Raw genomic sequence first — 16,361 nt, forward strand, 5'->3', positions numbered from 1 at the left:
TACAATCAATACAATTGTAGCACCCTTAGGAAGATACGGACGACGCGACACCGAATTTCGGTACTAGCAAGTCATCCTATGAGGCATTCTTAAAACACGAGTACATAACTCGGCGAGGCTTGAATCTGTTCTCTGCCGTCCTTTACTGGCGTGAACGTGAATTTGAATATGTCATTTCTAGATTTATCGACCAGGAAAAAATGAATGAGGTCGGGTGTAAGAAAAGTTTCATGATAGCGGATAAAATTCTTTGCTCTTGAATTATTTTGGTGGCCCTGAAAAGGGCCGATTTATGAAGGGTTTACCGAAGACGAATTTATGCCTTTTTCTCAGTCTTCTTCGGTAACAGAACTGCCTGAATGTTCGGCAGGACTCCACCCTGGGCGATGGTTACTCCTGAGAGTAATTTGTTTAATTCTTCGTCATTGCGAATAGCAAGTTGAAGGTGACGAGGAATGATTCGAGTCTTCTTATTATCACGGGCAGCATTGCCTGCCAATTCCAAGACTTCAGCAGCCAAGTATTCCATCACAGCAGAGAGGTAAACCGGGGCCCCTGCTCCAACTCGCTCAGCGTAATTACCCTTGCGCAAGAGTCGATGGATACGACCAACCGGGAATTGAAGACCAGCTCGGCTTGAACGAGTCTTTGACTTTCCCTTGACTTTACCTCCTTTACCGCGACCAGACATAATGCAGAGCAACTTTTAGGTACAACAACGAGAAGAACAGGCGAGTACTCGCACCGATAGAATGAACTCCACCGGTCGCTCTCTAGATATATATACCACCCGGTTCACCGTAGCGCGGCCAATGAGCGACGCGCGCTCACTTCTGCATCGCTGATTGGTGCGGCTCCATTAAGGGTGCGCTACGGTCTGCGGCATATAAATAGGGAGCGGCCGCATCGGACCTCAGTTCATCCTCTGCTAAGCTAGCGTTTCGTTCGCCACGTCTGAGAAATTGAATTTTAACTTCTGACAATGCCGCCGAAAACTAGTGGTAAGGCTGCTAAGAAGGCCGGTAAGGCACAGAAAAATATCACCAAGGGTGACAAGAAGAAGAAGCGTAAGAGGAAGGAGAGTTACGCTATTTACATCTACAAAGTATTGAAGCAGGTGCACCCTGACACTGGTATTTCCAGTAAAGCGATGAGCATCATGAACAGTTTCGTCAACGATATCTTCGAACGTATTGCTGCCGAATCTTCTCGTCTCGCACACTACAACAAGAGATCGACCATTACTTCTCGGGAAATCCAGACTGCCGTCAGACTCTTGCTTCCTGGAGAGTTGGCCAAGCACGCTGTCAGTGAAGGCACCAAGGCTGTCACTAAATACACCAGCTCTAAGTGAGCGCTTATGACCTGATAACAAAAAACAATCGGCCCTTTTCAGGGCCACCAATCATCTTCCTAACAACAGAACATTCGTACTTCACTAATGCAACGAAATTGTGTAACGATTACCGAAATTAATTCGGGTCGCAATATTACTCCATGGACTTGATTGCAGACATCGCAGCGTTCTATCTCATGCTCCCACAATCCTAATATCCTCAGCCCCTATTGATCACCTTCCACAGGGCAAATCTAGGTCGTCATCGAATGATTTACACTCGATGCTACAACAGTATAGCGGTCAACATTAAATCTATACATGAGAAACTCGTTTACCCTTTGATCATATTCACTTGGGATATTAATACATTACTGGATATTGTATCTTCAAATGTTGAATTTGAAATCATAACTGATTTAAAAGGAAAGCGGTTACGGTTCTACTCTTTTCGCAGTATCTTCCCAGATAACAGCTGACTCACTTGCGTGACGTATGACTTGTTCGATCAGAACTTCATCGTCGTATGAGTACGAAATTCATGATTTCTTTCACGCCTAACAATGCAGTTGAAAATTGAAATACGTTAGGGCTGATGCGTTAGATCAAAAAGTAGTAGAGACCAGGGCTATGGGGATCTAGGAACATATATAATGTCGATGATAAGTTCCGAAAAAAAATCTGATGAATGATAACCATTCTTCAGAACAGTCCCAAAACGTGCATATCTTCTAAATGGTGCGAACACAGAGAGTGGCCCATGTTCAAAGTAATAATTATATAAGACAATTATATTCGTTTATGAACCGTAGATCATCGTCGACATTTTGAAAGCAATGATCAAATTTATTGAAAACAGCCAAGATTAGTCAGTTCTTCTATGTACAGAGTAATATCAGGCCTAAGTAGATGATTTCTAAACTCTGTTCCGATTTATACGTTACCGTACATACGAGCAATGTTTCCAAATACGTGAACCTTTCGTTATAGAATTTGATGAGAATAAAAATTGAATGGAGAATTGGCTATCGAGTCTACGTACCTACAGGGAAAAACATTAAAAGAATGCAGAAACTCAATTATTGGCATTATACTAAAAAATCAATTATACTGTGTGCTATAAATGTACTTATTGTCAGTCACCTATTAAAATCTATTATTACGGCTTGTGCTATTCGTGACAGCTTTCGCAGGATATGGATAGATTTAATTGGATGAAATTTCCAAGATGAGATTGTAATATTCTTAATGACAGCAATCAAATAACCGTGAAATTCTATGAACTTTTGAATTGACTCACACTTGTCAGTTACCTGGATAAGTAGGTAACCCTTTTCTGGAACTTGAGGAACACAGGTAGCGAATACTGGATTTACATATTCCATTGTATTTCCTGCTATCGACCTGAATTCATACGAATTATATTAATAATCACAGTCCATTTCATTTACCTCAGTTTGAAAAATTAATTCTACTAAAAAGTATTATTGAAAATTAATTCAGCATTTTCTCAAAATAAGGATGGGCTGACGAATTCGCAATATGTAACACGCATGCGGTGCGCTGCGCAAAATAACTGGCTAATAATCTTATTCGAAATATTTTTTCTATCGTACCACCCACAGTTGTTGACTTTTTTTTTTGCTATTTCTAACTAGTAATTTTCCATGACCACCATGTCGGAAGGCAAGGAGGACTGTCCGAATACGCATATCTCCCGTCATACGGCACGACTATACCAAATAGGCGACGCTGCAAGACCGTTTTGTACCTTAAAATTCAAAATCGCGGTTCCTAGTTTTTTTCATGAAACAATATCGTCCTTTAGTAATTTATTTTTATCACCTTCCTCAGGGTCGTTGTTCATAGGTGGTTAGATCCGGTCGAACTGCATCCAAGGAAGGCGTCATGGAGGAGCCGTGGGCTGAACGCGTCCTCGGCGACTTGGAAGCCCGATATCAGCGAACTGATTAAAGTTGCAGGGATAATTTTTCATCAGACTTCAACAACGAAATTTCAGGATGTTAAAAATAATAAATAATCTTCCGGATCTCGATTCCTTCGGTCAGGAACTAGCTTTCTTTTGCTCGGTGTGCTAACGCCGTCGAGACGCATGCTTCGCTACAATGTTAATTTTTAAGAGATCGGATGGAGGGATCTTTTGGATTTTTTTTCCAAACTGTTGCCCAGAGTTCACAGCACCTGGTAACTCATCATCCTCGGTAGGTCATCGATGAAATAATCAAGGAATTCGTCGATCGATGATGAACTAAGTGCCACGCGCTCCGACGCTGGTCGAGAGCTCCGCGTGAAACGATCAGAGGGTCTCTCTCCATGGTCCGCGCTTTCGTATACTACCTGTGGCGGCTCTGCAGCAAAACATCATTCGCTCGCATCTACTTGCAGTGAACGTTTCTAATTGTTGAATCCAAGTGTCGATTTTTGGCATATTTGCTTTCTCGAGTGCTGAGTATACAAATAAACATTTAATTAAAAAATGGCAGACAAAGTAGCATCTCCCGTGGCTGCTAGTCCGGCAGCTACCTCTCCGGCGACTCAAACTACTCCATCGAAAAAGGCTGCTGCTGCTGCGAAAGCCAAACAACCACGCGCCAAGCCAGCACATCCTCGTACCGCTGACATGGTGACTTCTGCCATCCAGAGTCTCAAGGAACGTGGTGGTTCTTCCCTGCAGGCGATCAAGAAATACATCGCAACTACGTACAAGGTGGACGCTGAGAAACAAGCCCCGTTCATCAAGAGGTACCTGAAATCCGCCGTAACCTCTGGTGCCCTGGTTCAGACCAAAGGCAAAGGCGCCTCTGGATCATTCAAAATCGCCGTTGCTAAGGCCGAAGCTCCGAAGCCAAAGGTTCAGCGTGCAGCAGCTAAACCTGCTGCCCCGAAGAAGAAACCAGCTGCTTCTACCGTTGCTACCACCAAAAAGCCTGCTGCGGCTAAAAAAGCAACTGTTGCCAAGAAAGCTAGCGCTGTTGTAGCTGTGAAGGAAAAACGCAAGCCTGCTAAGACTCCGGTGACCAAACCGCTGAAAGTAAAGACCCTCTCAAAAGCGAAAAAGGCCGCCAAGTCACCCACCAGCAAACCTAAGGTTCCGAAACCAAAAAAGGCGGTAGTTGCTGCAAAGGCCGCAAAACCAGCCGCCAAGAAGCCAGTCGCCGCATCCAAAAAGAAGTGAACAAGCACCACCACCACAACTTGTCTCTAACACCAAACAAGAACGCAAAATTCAAAACGGCCCTTTTCAGGGCCATCAATCTCATCATAGCAAAAGAATCAATCTGCATCTATCCTTCGGGAATAATTGAATTTCCTACTTCCTTGATATAACAATTATTATTTCAGCAAATTCGGTATTTCCAATCGTTGTAAACAAACGGAAAAAGTAATCATGAAATGATTTTACACTAATTGACAATTTCATTGTTGAATTTCCAAATTCAACGATTAAAATAAGGGTCGTATGATTGTTATATATGTATTCCAAAAGCTCAGAGGACACAGCAGACTTCATAAGTGAATTCGTTGACTTGAACGCAGCGCCAGTCCTTGAGTCTCTGCAGACTGCGTCGTAAAATGTTTTGCGCATATGTCTTCAGCTTTTATTAGAAAGCAATCCAATGCTATTTGAATGCAGAGAAACAGCGTCTCTTTTATGCCGACATCTCAGAAGCTTCTATTCCGACCACTTATACCATTGATATATCGGGCGATTCATTTCAATTAAAGATGAGGCTCGATGTGCAAAGAACGAAGAACGACACGAAACAAAGTTTCATGCAGACTTTATTGGGTTCGAAGGTAGCTAATATTTGTATGTTTCAGTTTTTTCAAATTTTTCATCCCGACATCTGGAAGTTGGATTGATTCTCAGTAAAAGCCCGTGTGTCCTGAAATCCGTAACCTAGGACTTTCACATGCAAAATGATATTGGGTAAAAATATGGGATCCTGTTATTTGCAGGAGCGGTCACTTTTGAAATGTAGGGCGACCAAGAATGTGCACTGATTGGTCGATGGCTCAGTGGCTGCACAAGAGTGCCGTCCCATGTGAAGTACATACATTATTCCAACCAAAAAGGTATTCCAACAATGTTCTAACACATTCCACAAGTGCTACCTATACATAGCTAGCGAATTTTTTCCCTTGAATTTGCGCTAGTACTGACAGATCCATGAGTATCCATGTGCATTCAAATTGAAGAGAAAGACATGATCCTGTCTTTATTTTTAGACTATCAGCTTCCTGATCGGTGAGATCCGTGCAGCATATCGTGACATTTTTCCCGGCGACTCCCCGACTCTACCTACAATCGCTATTCCTGCTGTTGTCAATCGAACATGTGGTTAACGCACTGATATGTATAATGTATACATATTGGTGGGAGTAGCTGCCAACTGATAGCTGTATCGCGCCACACCGCCAAATGGATGAAGCACTGAGTAATCACACGTCACATACCTATACAGTAATGTTACCATGTTTAATGTCTACCTGTTAAGTCTTCTGAAACGCTCTACCGTTCGCAGGGCGCCGGTTTCAGATAATATTGTGCATACAAATAAACCATGTACGTACGTACGTCGCCAATTTGACGACTGGGAGGAGCTTCTAAATACTTGATTGACTTCAATACCTAATCGAATTGTTAAACACATCAATTAAAAACAATACATCCGCATGCCGGTGCAGCTACTCGATATACATAGTCAAAGAACTCAACGAACAGTAAGTGAAGGCTATTGCATATTATTTTCTCCATACTAATAAATCAACATCAAATTTTGCCGATTCTGTATTTGCTTTTTATATATAACAATAATATAATACCAAAATGTATATTCTCACTGCAGTTCAAATCTTCTTATCTCATTCTGGGTACGATGGGCATGAAACTTTAACAGTGCTTCATTCTACATTGTTAGTGCAAACAAAGGGTGCAACAATCTTTTTGTGATACAAAAAACGAAATACATATCGTGAAAGGATGTACTGTTCCTATCATTTACAGACAATGCAAGATATAATTTTATCTTAATGTTTCCACAAAGATGAATACTTGTTGCATGTCACTTGCTTGTCAGCAGTTGGAAGTTGTGGAACATATTCAAGTTATTTGATACTATTTTCGTAATTGTAACAAACTTACATAGGTGAGCTTACTAGTGATATACACTTAATTTTTAATCCACTGAGCACATAGAATAGATAATATTTTCTCCAGTCTCTAAGTTTAATCTGTGAGACACTAAGATCAAACGTTTTCCGCTGGAGTATATTAAAGAGGAGATGCACTGAATACAGCTTATTTCATTATTTCATAAGATGTGAAGCTTTTGTATTTGCTCCAGATACTTCATACAATTTTTGAGTGTATTGGTTTATCTGTTAGTGGATATGGATATCTAATCTTTATCACTATCAATATCTTATGTAAGGCCCTCCAACACGACAATATATATTGGGGTCCGAATTCTACAAGCTACTTCTATTTTTTAGTTTGCAACCGAGAAAAGTTAGCTACTTCTCCGTCACTGTCAAAGTAATTTTACAACTGTAGTAATATTCTGAAAACAGTGAAGTATCCATTGCATAAATTGGTTTGTTATATTTATACAAGTATTACAAATCCATTCAATCATAATTTTAAACATTGGTGTCATTTTGCAATTTTAGTCATGAGTCTGCCAACCCTATTTGAATATTACGCTTCATCCCAAGTGACCTCTGGACTGGTCCCAAAAGCAGATGGATTCTACCTAAATGGGAAAAAAATTACTTTGTGCAGTGGATCTCTTCATTACTTTAGAGTTCCCCAAGAATACTGGAGAGACAGACTACGAAAATTCAGAGCAGCTGGTCTCAATGCAATTGAAACGTGAGTATCAATAACACTCAATAATGAGTTATCATCTATTCAGCTACTTTAATGCTCTGAAGAGTATACATTTCAGCCTCATTTGCTATTTCAGCACTACTTCACACTCAACTACAATATGAAATTTATCTCTTCCCTTACAATAAATGACAATTTGTTGAATTTTCAGATATGTTCCCTGGAATTTGCACGAGCCTGTGAGAGATTCATATGACTTTGGAGATGGCAATAATGATTATTCAGATCTCCTTGATATTGTCAAGTTCATACAAACGGCCCAAGAAGAAGACCTATTTGTGATCGTTAGACCTGGACCTTACATTTGTGCAGAATGGGACTTTGGTGGACTTCCAAGGTAATGGCTCTCATCATATTATGTTCTGTCCAATAACATAAAACTCAAACAATTACTGCCCATTTTTAGCTGGCTCTTGAACGAGGACGGAATTAAGTTGAGAACCTCAGAACCTAAATTCATGAAACGAGTCACCAACTATTTCAGTAAACTCTTGCCGCTCTTCACTGATCTCCAGTTTACAAAGGGTGGATCAATAATTGCATTCCAGGTAAAATACCTCGTGAAACGCTGTAATCCGGGATTATATATATTGACCATCACGACAAATTTGTACACATTTGAACAGTCTAATAATATTTTTCAATTTTTTAGGTCGAGAATGAGTATGGTTCGGTTGAATCGGATGGAACCGTTCCCGATATTGAGTATTTGAAAGCCGTGAAAAAACTGTATGAGGATCATGGCCTGGTTGAGTTATTTTTTACTGCAGATACACCAACCCTGCACAAGGATGCTGGAAGCCTTCCAGGAGTATTGCAAACTGCTACCTGCAAAATTTATCCAGATGCGGAATTATATTTACTGAAAGAGCTGCAACCTGATAAACCTTTAATGGTCATCGAATACTGGACTGGCTGGTTCGATCACTGGCTGGAGCCATACCATTCCATCGAGCCAGTTGATGGTAGCTAGAATTTGAATATTGACTTAGATTTCAAAATTACATGATCACATCTTATAAAACAGATAGTGTTATTCGAGCACCATAATCTTGGATTGGAGAATAATCTTTCTAATCGTGATCGTAATAACAATAAGACTTACTGATAACGATTTGTGTACCTTGACCATTGGGAGAAAGATCAATGTCATGTATGAATATATTTTACGTGTCAGAATTGATAACTGAAGGTTTGTTACATTCATGTTTTAGCTTATGCCGATCGACTAGAAAAAATTTTGAACTTTCCGTCATCCGTTAATTTCTACATGTTCCATGGAGGCACAAGCTTTGGCTTCATGAACGGAGCGAATGTGTTCACTCATTATCAGCCAGATGTAACAAGTTATGGTAAGATCGAAATTTAATACCTTCATAATGCTTATTAAAAATATTTATTATTGTTTTTAATCCAAATAGAGTCCATGGTTTAACTCGATATGTTGTTAGCATTGTTGAGCGCTTTCTTTATTGAATTTGTAAGGAGCTTTTACTCTAAGAAATCGTTTTTAGATTACGACGCGCCAATATCAGAATCTGGAGATTACACGGAGAAATACTACAAGACTAAGGAGATTCTGGCGAAATTTCAAACTGTAAAAACTAAGTTACCAGAGCCGCCTGCAAAAACTCCAAAATATGCTTATTCTTCTATTAAGGCAATAGCTCATTTGGACTTTGAAGATCTCCTTGCCCAAGTGGTATATATACCATCATATGTTTTATTATTATTTTTTTTAACTTTGTACAATTGTTTTCAGACTTGTTTTATCCTGTTTAATAAATTAAAAACCTTCGTCCACGCAGGGTGCAGAGTTCAAAGTTAAGTTACCAAATGTGACAAACATGGAGAATTTGCCGATCAAAAATGGAAATGGTCAATCGTATGGATATATAAACTACAGAAAAAAAGTCTCACTGAACACAAAATCTACCCTAAAAATATCAGGCTATGTAACAGACACTGCCATGGTGCTTGTCGATGGAGAATTGAAGAGCAAGCCATTAGAATCTGTCGAAGATATAAACGGTTTTGGTTATTGGATGCAGAAGTGAGCTGCTACATTTTAATAGGGAAATCAAACAATGAGATCAACCCATGATGAAACGAATCTATTTTTCCAGAGATGCAGAGTTGACTATAAATTCAGACAAAGGAGGCAGCCAGACTTTGGATATCATTGTTGAAAATTGGGGACGTGTTAACTTTGGAGTGCTTTCTAACTTTGATCAAAGGAAAGGTTTGTGGCAAGGTCCAGTTTACCTTGATGGTAATGAGCTCAAAGATTGGGAAATCTATGCACTGGAGTTTACTTCTAAATGGGTGAAGTCATTGGAAAACTGGAAGCAAGGGCCTGCTACCAACAAAGTAGGGCCTACTGTTTCCAAATTTGTTTTGCGTTTAACCGAAGTCTATGACACGTTCATTGACTTGAGGAGCTGGTCCAAAGGGATAATATTTGTGAATGGCTTCAATCTGGGCAGATATTGTCACTTAGGACCGACCGGAACTCAGTATTTACCAGCACCACTGCTCACGAAAGGGGAAAACGAAATTTTAGTGTTTGATCACTTCCAATCAAACTCTGAACTAAGTTTCTTGGACTATCCCATTCTGGGAGAAGCCAAGGCTTGCGAGTAGGTATGGTGATATGAGTCATGTTAAAAAAGGAAACAAAAAAAGTGAGCTACTACCTTGATACATGCCCAGTTATCCTACAATAACACGTATTACATTGAATATACAGAAACTTATGCACCAGAATTTTTATACTTATTCAAGACTTATCAATAAATAATCAAGGCTTGAGGCTGTTACACAAATTTTATTTATTGAGAATCGAATTTCCTTTGTATATCCTGCAGTTACCTGCAGATCCTAATGAAAGTCAATGACCTCAACTACCTACTGCTGGTTCAGGTCCCATTCCTCAGTTCAAGCAGTTGATATAGGAAATTCCCATACACCTTGGAGGCACAACCACTGAAATGTATACCAACATTTCAGTGAGTACAACACTTGCAACAAGAACAATTTCAAATATTTAAGTTTTTCTCTTTTGTTCCCATCAATATGACAGCTCACGTAATGTGCATATCATCTGCAGGAGGAATTCCAATATTTATCAGGAAAAAGGGAGATGGAGATATGGTATGAAAAATGGTTTTTTTTTACACAACTATTTTACAGAACAATTCATGAAGTTTTGTACAATCCAAATATGATTTTTTCAAAGTATAAGGTAGCTCTGATTACTGACAATCCAATTATCATAATGATAGGATATGTTATTAATAAGAACTTGAAATAGATTAATTGAATGTATATAATGTGATAATTTCTTATTTTTTATATAAACTTTCAAAGCAGTGAAATACTTGGAACATCAATTAATTATATCGATGAATTGTTACAGTTGACTTTTTCAAAAATGGCATCACTGAATGGAGTCCACATGTTTTTGAAATCCCAGAACATGGAACTACTGCGCACAGATATGCCGGACACAAGTGTAGTTTGGAAGGAGTTCGAAGGAAGCATCTTACTGATAGCAATTGCTAGCGGAACGACTAACAATGTTTTGAACAGATTCTTGGATGCAGTGTTTAGTGCAATGGTCCTCATCGTTGGTATTGACGAGATAAAGAATCTACGAATTATAGAAAGGCTCAAGAGGGACTTACGAGTCTGTAATCCAATAATTGATAGACTTTTGGAAAGTCTTGACATTGGAGATCGGATTTGTGCCAAAACTGATCTAATCGACATGACTGAGACTATTATGAGCCCAGAAAATCACTTACTGCAGGTTGGTGAATTGACTGTAAACATGATTTAGAAGCCATATGTAATGCTTTAAACCATAAACGTGATGAGACTCACATATTTTTCCCCCAGAGCTGCCTCGAGGGATACATGGAATGTCTTGATTCATTGTATGGCTGTGTTTTGGTACACGGTTGCTTAGCCGTTGCTACTGAGAGTTGGTGGTCTCTTGATCCGATTGAGAGGAAACTTTTAATTATTGCAGCTACGACTGAAGGGATCTGTACAGCTAGAGATTTTCCAGTATTTCTACCAAATAAAAGTCCAAATGTATGACCAAAGTGACTCGAATTAGCAATATGATGTTAAATTTTCCCAGTTTAACAGTTATATCTATTCTAGGTTGCCTTCAGGCTGGTGTCTGTGACCTTAGTTAACCACGTTGAAGTCTTAGCTTTATGTGGACCCACTCCTGAATTAGCTGACACTGAACGATTAGCAATTCAATGCTGGCGGAGTAGTATTGATATTCTACGAGCTGTAGAACAATGTTATCCCAGAAATTTCCCTACTAGCATATCTTTGGATTCTGAGATACTTGGGTACGGAAATCAACAAAAAAAATCAACTGCATCTCTTAAATCATACAACACAGCCAATCCGTTACAAATTGAAAACTTTTTCATTTCAGATTCTTATTAGTAAATCATGTAGTAGGAAAGTTTATTCTGAGTCGTAACTCGCAGAACTGCAAGAACCGAGTCAGTGGTACCCATAGACTAGACATTCTACGAACATTTTATTACCAAGCTGTAGAAACCTTTCTACTGGCTGCATCATTTTCTGAACAGGGAGCTATGGAAAATGATCACCTATCGCAGCCATCTACGACTAGAGGTCAAGATAAATTTGAAGGAGCTAAAGAAACATACTGGTGTTCGGAATACCACAAGTGTCATGCTCTAAAAGAAGGCGATCATGTATTCTGTGTTTTATACACTTCGATAGTTCCCACTCACACGATGAGACTGATCACCCAAAAGACAATGAAAACGTTACTGGCAGATAAACAAGTCTTCTGATAACGAGTGGCAGCTTGTTTTATTACACCTTTCGTTTTTTAATAATATATATCTATGCTCCTACTATAAATTGCAGTAACAATAAGAGAAAAAATGGATAAGTCTTGAAATCGGATTGCCCGCACTTAGGCGTACCGTGGGATGAATAGTATGTATACGTTCATATGACGTCCATGCATACAGCTCTATTTACTCATAAACCTATTTAACCTCCAAAACCTTAAAAAAATGATCGAGTAGCTTTGGAGTACGATTTCGGATAGTGACACTTTGGAAAGAAAGAATCATCATGGATGTAGACTTGCTGCGTCCAGGAACCGTTCCTATTTCCCCCGACACGATATTGTGGTTTGAATTTCTCTTGAATCCATCTTTACTGTACGAATATCTCTCCAAGCCCTTGCCAGGTTAGCAAACGTCCACATTCAAATCGCACAGTTTTTATTATCCAAGATAATTCATTTCAGACCCATCTCCCACGGATTTGATGATAAAATTCATGACGATAAATTTTGAACAGCGAGAGAATGACGTCAAGGCAATAGAAGCTGATCCGAACGAGCCAAAGCAAAGTACTCCACACAAATGGTCGCTCAAAAATTTAGCCCTAAAAATCCTTTCTCTAAAAGTAGCTGCGTATTTGAAATGGGACTTGGATACACTAGAGACGAAATTACCATTACCTCTGCAGATATCACTTCTACAGGACCTATTTTACATAGCAACAGACAACGTTGTTGAGATTCCTATGATACCAGACTTTTCTAGAGATGCAATGATTGATCAGGTCTTGTTCACCGTTGTTCTTTACTACAGGTGGCATCTTAGAGCCATTGTTTACAAATCACTTAATAATAGGCAGGCCAAGCAACCATTTATTCACATGTAAGTCATTAATGGAATACTTCGATATTTTTCCAAGAATAATTGAATGCATCACTGTTGCTCAATTTTTACTATGTACGATTTTTAGTAGCTTCATGTTATAATCTTTCAGTCCTGGGATACAAGAAACAACTTATATTCCACCGGGACTAACTGATGATATAATAAGAAAGCTGGAGACCTATCTTCCTAATACAATTAATGCTTTAAATGAAATTCTAGAATTGAATGACATGAAACCTAAAGTATTGTCGTTTGAGACTTTTGTTATGTTAACTGAGGATAGCACAGAATGTAAACAAAACTGGGAGAATATGTACAGTATAAGTGCAGATGAATTCAAGTGTCAGGTATGCACTGATATTAATTGCAAATTTTTTCAAAATATGACATAGTTTCCGGGAAATAATTTCGATTACCTGCGTTTTGTAGATTCACTATGATCTTGCAGTATTCTACTTATTGAGGGAAGATTACCAAAGTGCAAAGCGTCATGTGGCTGGTGCGCAAGAGCTTTTTAGGAAATTTGATACATCGAGACCATTGATATATTGTACAATTAAAAAAGAATACCTGGATGGATACTGCTTAGCCTGCGATATACCTGTTGAAAACATAAAACCTGATTTGATGCAACAAATGCACGCGTCTATCAAAGACCAGTACACGGTAAGCACATATGTGTTCTTGTTCAAACAAGCTTACCTTCTTTGGAACCACATATTTCAATGTTGACTTTTTTTCAGAACATCGTCCAAGTTCTACAAGCTGATAATGTGACAAGAGAAATTCCACAGGTTTACCGTGATAATTTGGAACTGGATATTCAGGGTGGGATGGTAAACAGGACAATCACTGTAGCCCGGGATTTATTAATACAAATCCAGTGCCTCAATTTGGTTAGAAAGGTCCTGGAAAATGAAATTCTTCTCGGTGACTACATTGCAGAAATTAAGGCTGCTGGTACCAAAGGACTGAATACACTTTTCTGGGTATGAAAATTGCTGCGTCAGACCTCAATTTTCATTTGTATAACCTAATCGTGTCTTTTCATAGGCTTTCGGCAATATTGTCGAAAGGGCCACCGAAATAGATAAGAAGCAAATTTCTCGTTTTCTGTTATACCTGGTTTTGAGTGGTGACATCGATGGGCTTGCTAGCAAGATTTTAGAAGATGTTAATTTCAGAGGATTATTTAATGAGAATGAATTGCTGGAAGTTATGCGCGAGGCTGAACAGAAGGGTGTTGAAATCCCAGATTTATTAATGGATAATGAGTGGGGTATTCAACCCGTGACTTACACACGTAAGTTTCTAAATATTTGGATTTTACTGGTGTATCATAACGAATTCACATTACTAGAAACAATTTTTGATCATTTCTACTAGAGAACTCAAGAATGGACATAGGAAGTTTGGAACAACGAATAATTCTGTCCTACAATCCGCATGAAATACGTGAACTCTTGATTCGTCTTGCAAGTCTGAATCCCAGAAATCCATTATGGCGTCTAAATAACTGTTGGGAATTGCCAATTCCTCTCCAAAGTGTTGCAATGTCATTACCCAGAGGTTTGCTACAGGACTATTCATATGTACTGTTAGCGAAGAGTCGCGAGCTCGTTACATCCAAAGATTTTGTCGGCGCTAAAGAAATGCTCAACGTCTTGGAACGAGAAGCACAGTTACTCGTTGCTGGTGGAAATAGTTTAATCTTAAAATTGTGTCAACTCGTAGCATGGGAGGTCCTGCTGATTGAAATACTGCACTGTCTTTATGTTTGGCCAGCTAGTGAAGTTTGTAGGTATTCCTCACAATTACATAATGATCCAACTTACGTATAATATGTGATGTTATTTTTTTATTTTTACTTAATACACCTGAAACGCTTATTACCACGATTGAAACTCTGGAGTATAAACTAGTATTTGTAACACAGGTGATATGCAAACTTTAGTTGGAAAGTGCAAACAGTGCCTTGGTGCTCTGCAAGCCACAGACCAAGTTATTCCACGGCAAGAGATAATAGAATATTGCACTATCTTCTTGTTGAACATGGCTGAGTGGGACTATCTAACAAGTATAGAAAAAAGGTGGAGTTACTCAGAGTTTGCAGCCGCTGTTAGTAGCGTCTGTCAAGATATCGTGAAATACAAAGGAAGTAGGAAATTTTCCAGAGAGGCATGGGACATGAGTAATAATTTTATTTATGCTATTTCTTCGATACTATTTGTCGAAATACAAATCAAAAGTTATCATCTCATTATTTCATTAGTTTTGGTCGTCTTTGGACCCAGCCAGCAATCACAAAAGCGCAGCAGCAGTGGATCCAGTGCAAACAGTGCATCGCGAGATGCTGTTATTGCAATAACTGGAGCACTAAGCCGACTTCGAGAACCTACAGCTTTAACAGTGGCAACTTCCCTATTGGCACGACTGCACAATGTTCTACGCGACGAATCTAGCCTCGAACTTCATGCACAGTATTTGAATCTCTGGCCAGCTACTGTCCCAAAGTATGCAACGCAGTTTTTATTTATGTGAATTTTTAATAATTTATCTTTATGCAGCATCTGCGCACACAAAACAGTTTAAAAAAAATGCCAATTGACTTTACAGTGCTAACTCGTACAACACAAGGACTATTGGAGAATGTCTTTTCCAATTGTTGACTCAAGCACTGAAATATTATCCAAGTAATATTTCGTGGCTCAAATTGATGGCTGATTTGAATTTTGGTGAGTTTTTGTGATTTGTATGCCTTAATTGCAACTTATTTGTCCGAATTTCAGTTTTAGGATTCCACGAAAGTGCTATGAAATATTACCTCGAAGCAACAATGGTTGCGAGCGATTTATTCAGGCAGCCTGTACCACGAACACAGATCGACGACTTGGTCTATCGTCGAATGATCAAGTGCTGTACCCACCTGCAATGTTACACTCAGGCTACAGTACTCTGTCAATTCTTGGATGAAGTAGACTACGCTCTGGCATTCAAGATGATTTCGAGCGATCAGAAAAGTTGTGCAGCAGCAGATGCAATGGACGCTTACTATCATTGCATATGGGACACCACAATTCTCGAATTTCTCATACACTTACATACCAAACGTGGCGAACATCACAGAAAACAACTCGCGGTAAGTTGTGCTTGAAAATATTCTGAGCTATTGATCGTGCGGTGTTTTCAACTTGGACAATTCTTTTCCAGATCAAAGTCATAGGATTATTGGAACTGAATTCTAACAATAATGAAGAAATTCAAAGAGAAGCTGCGAACATTCGTAAGGCAACGTTTCTGAGAGCTCTAGCAAAACAATATGTGTATTGATCCTCTGAATAAATACGAAACGTTTTTTACCTTGCATAAAGTC

The 16,361-nt window shown here is 39.1% G+C and overlaps 6 protein-coding genes across 11 annotated transcripts; 5 read left to right on the forward strand and 1 right to left on the reverse strand.

Annotated features, from left to right (window-relative positions):
* Positions 1-123: 123 nt before the first annotated feature.
* LOC105691457 (histone H2A-like) lies at positions 124-730 on the reverse strand. Its single transcript, XM_012409929.4, has one exon. It carries the CDS (start codon positions 689-691, stop codon positions 317-319), a length of 375 nt encoding a protein of 124 aa, XP_012265352.1. The 5' UTR covers positions 692-730; the 3' UTR covers positions 124-316.
* Positions 731-942: 212 nt separating this feature from the next.
* On the forward strand, positions 943-1,402 carry LOC105691451 (histone H2B). The gene has a single exon (XM_012409921.2). The coding sequence runs from the start codon at positions 983-985 to the stop codon at positions 1,352-1,354; it is 372 nt and encodes a 123-aa protein (XP_012265344.1). The 5' UTR covers positions 943-982; the 3' UTR covers positions 1,355-1,402.
* Positions 1,403-3,707: 2,305 nt separating this feature from the next.
* LOC105691450 (late histone H1-like) lies at positions 3,708-5,427 on the forward strand. The gene is made up of 2 exons (XM_012409920.2): positions 3,708-5,155; positions 5,318-5,427. The coding sequence occupies exon 1, from the start codon at positions 3,834-3,836 to the stop codon at positions 4,530-4,532; it is 699 nt and encodes a 232-aa protein (XP_012265343.1). The 5' UTR covers positions 3,708-3,833; the 3' UTR covers positions 4,533-5,155; positions 5,318-5,427.
* A 415-nt stretch (positions 5,428-5,842) lies between these two features.
* LOC105691434 (beta-galactosidase-1-like protein 2) lies at positions 5,843-10,069 on the forward strand. 6 transcript variants are annotated; one of them, XM_048651041.1, is made up of 11 exons: positions 5,843-6,082; positions 6,208-6,507; positions 6,854-6,930; positions 7,031-7,232; positions 7,402-7,587; positions 7,657-7,798; positions 7,903-8,215; positions 8,465-8,602; positions 8,765-8,952; positions 9,059-9,303; positions 9,377-10,069. In XM_048651041.1, the coding sequence occupies exons 4-11, from the start codon at positions 7,033-7,035 to the stop codon at positions 9,891-9,893; spliced, it is 1,929 nt and encodes a 642-aa protein (XP_048506998.1). In that variant the 5' UTR covers positions 5,843-6,082; positions 6,208-6,507; positions 6,854-6,930; positions 7,031-7,032; the 3' UTR covers positions 9,894-10,069. The 6 variants fall into 6 exon arrangements, with proteins under 6 accessions (XP_048506998.1, XP_020711179.2, XP_012265322.2 ...); XM_048651039.1 differs by having other exon boundaries at positions 5,844-6,082; positions 6,854-6,954; XM_020855520.2 differs by lacking the exon at positions 6,854-6,930.
* Positions 10,070-10,201: 132 nt separating this feature from the next.
* On the forward strand, positions 10,202-12,103 carry LOC105691460 (protein fuzzy homolog). Its single transcript, XM_012409932.3, has 5 exons — positions 10,202-10,403; positions 10,669-11,061; positions 11,151-11,348; positions 11,421-11,620; positions 11,710-12,103. Exons 1-5 carry the CDS (start codon positions 10,326-10,328, stop codon positions 12,098-12,100), a joined length of 1,260 nt encoding a protein of 419 aa, XP_012265355.2. The 5' UTR covers positions 10,202-10,325; the 3' UTR covers positions 12,101-12,103.
* Positions 12,104-12,207: 104 nt separating this feature from the next.
* Positions 12,208-16,352, forward strand: LOC105691437 (integrator complex subunit 8). Its single transcript, XM_012409904.3, has 12 exons — positions 12,208-12,507; positions 12,568-12,985; positions 13,098-13,335; positions 13,418-13,654; positions 13,732-13,977; positions 14,042-14,291; positions 14,375-14,785; positions 14,925-15,179; positions 15,261-15,501; positions 15,605-15,723; positions 15,778-16,127; positions 16,199-16,352. Exons 1-12 carry the CDS (start codon positions 12,390-12,392, stop codon positions 16,316-16,318), a joined length of 3,003 nt encoding a protein of 1,000 aa, XP_012265327.2. The 5' UTR covers positions 12,208-12,389; the 3' UTR covers positions 16,319-16,352.
* Positions 16,353-16,361: the final 9 nt, after the last annotated feature.

This window comes from Athalia rosae, chromosome 2 (assembly GCF_917208135.1).
Source record: "Athalia rosae chromosome 2, iyAthRosa1.1, whole genome shotgun sequence".
Classification (NCBI taxonomy): domain Eukaryota; kingdom Metazoa; phylum Arthropoda; class Insecta; order Hymenoptera; family Athaliidae; genus Athalia; species Athalia rosae.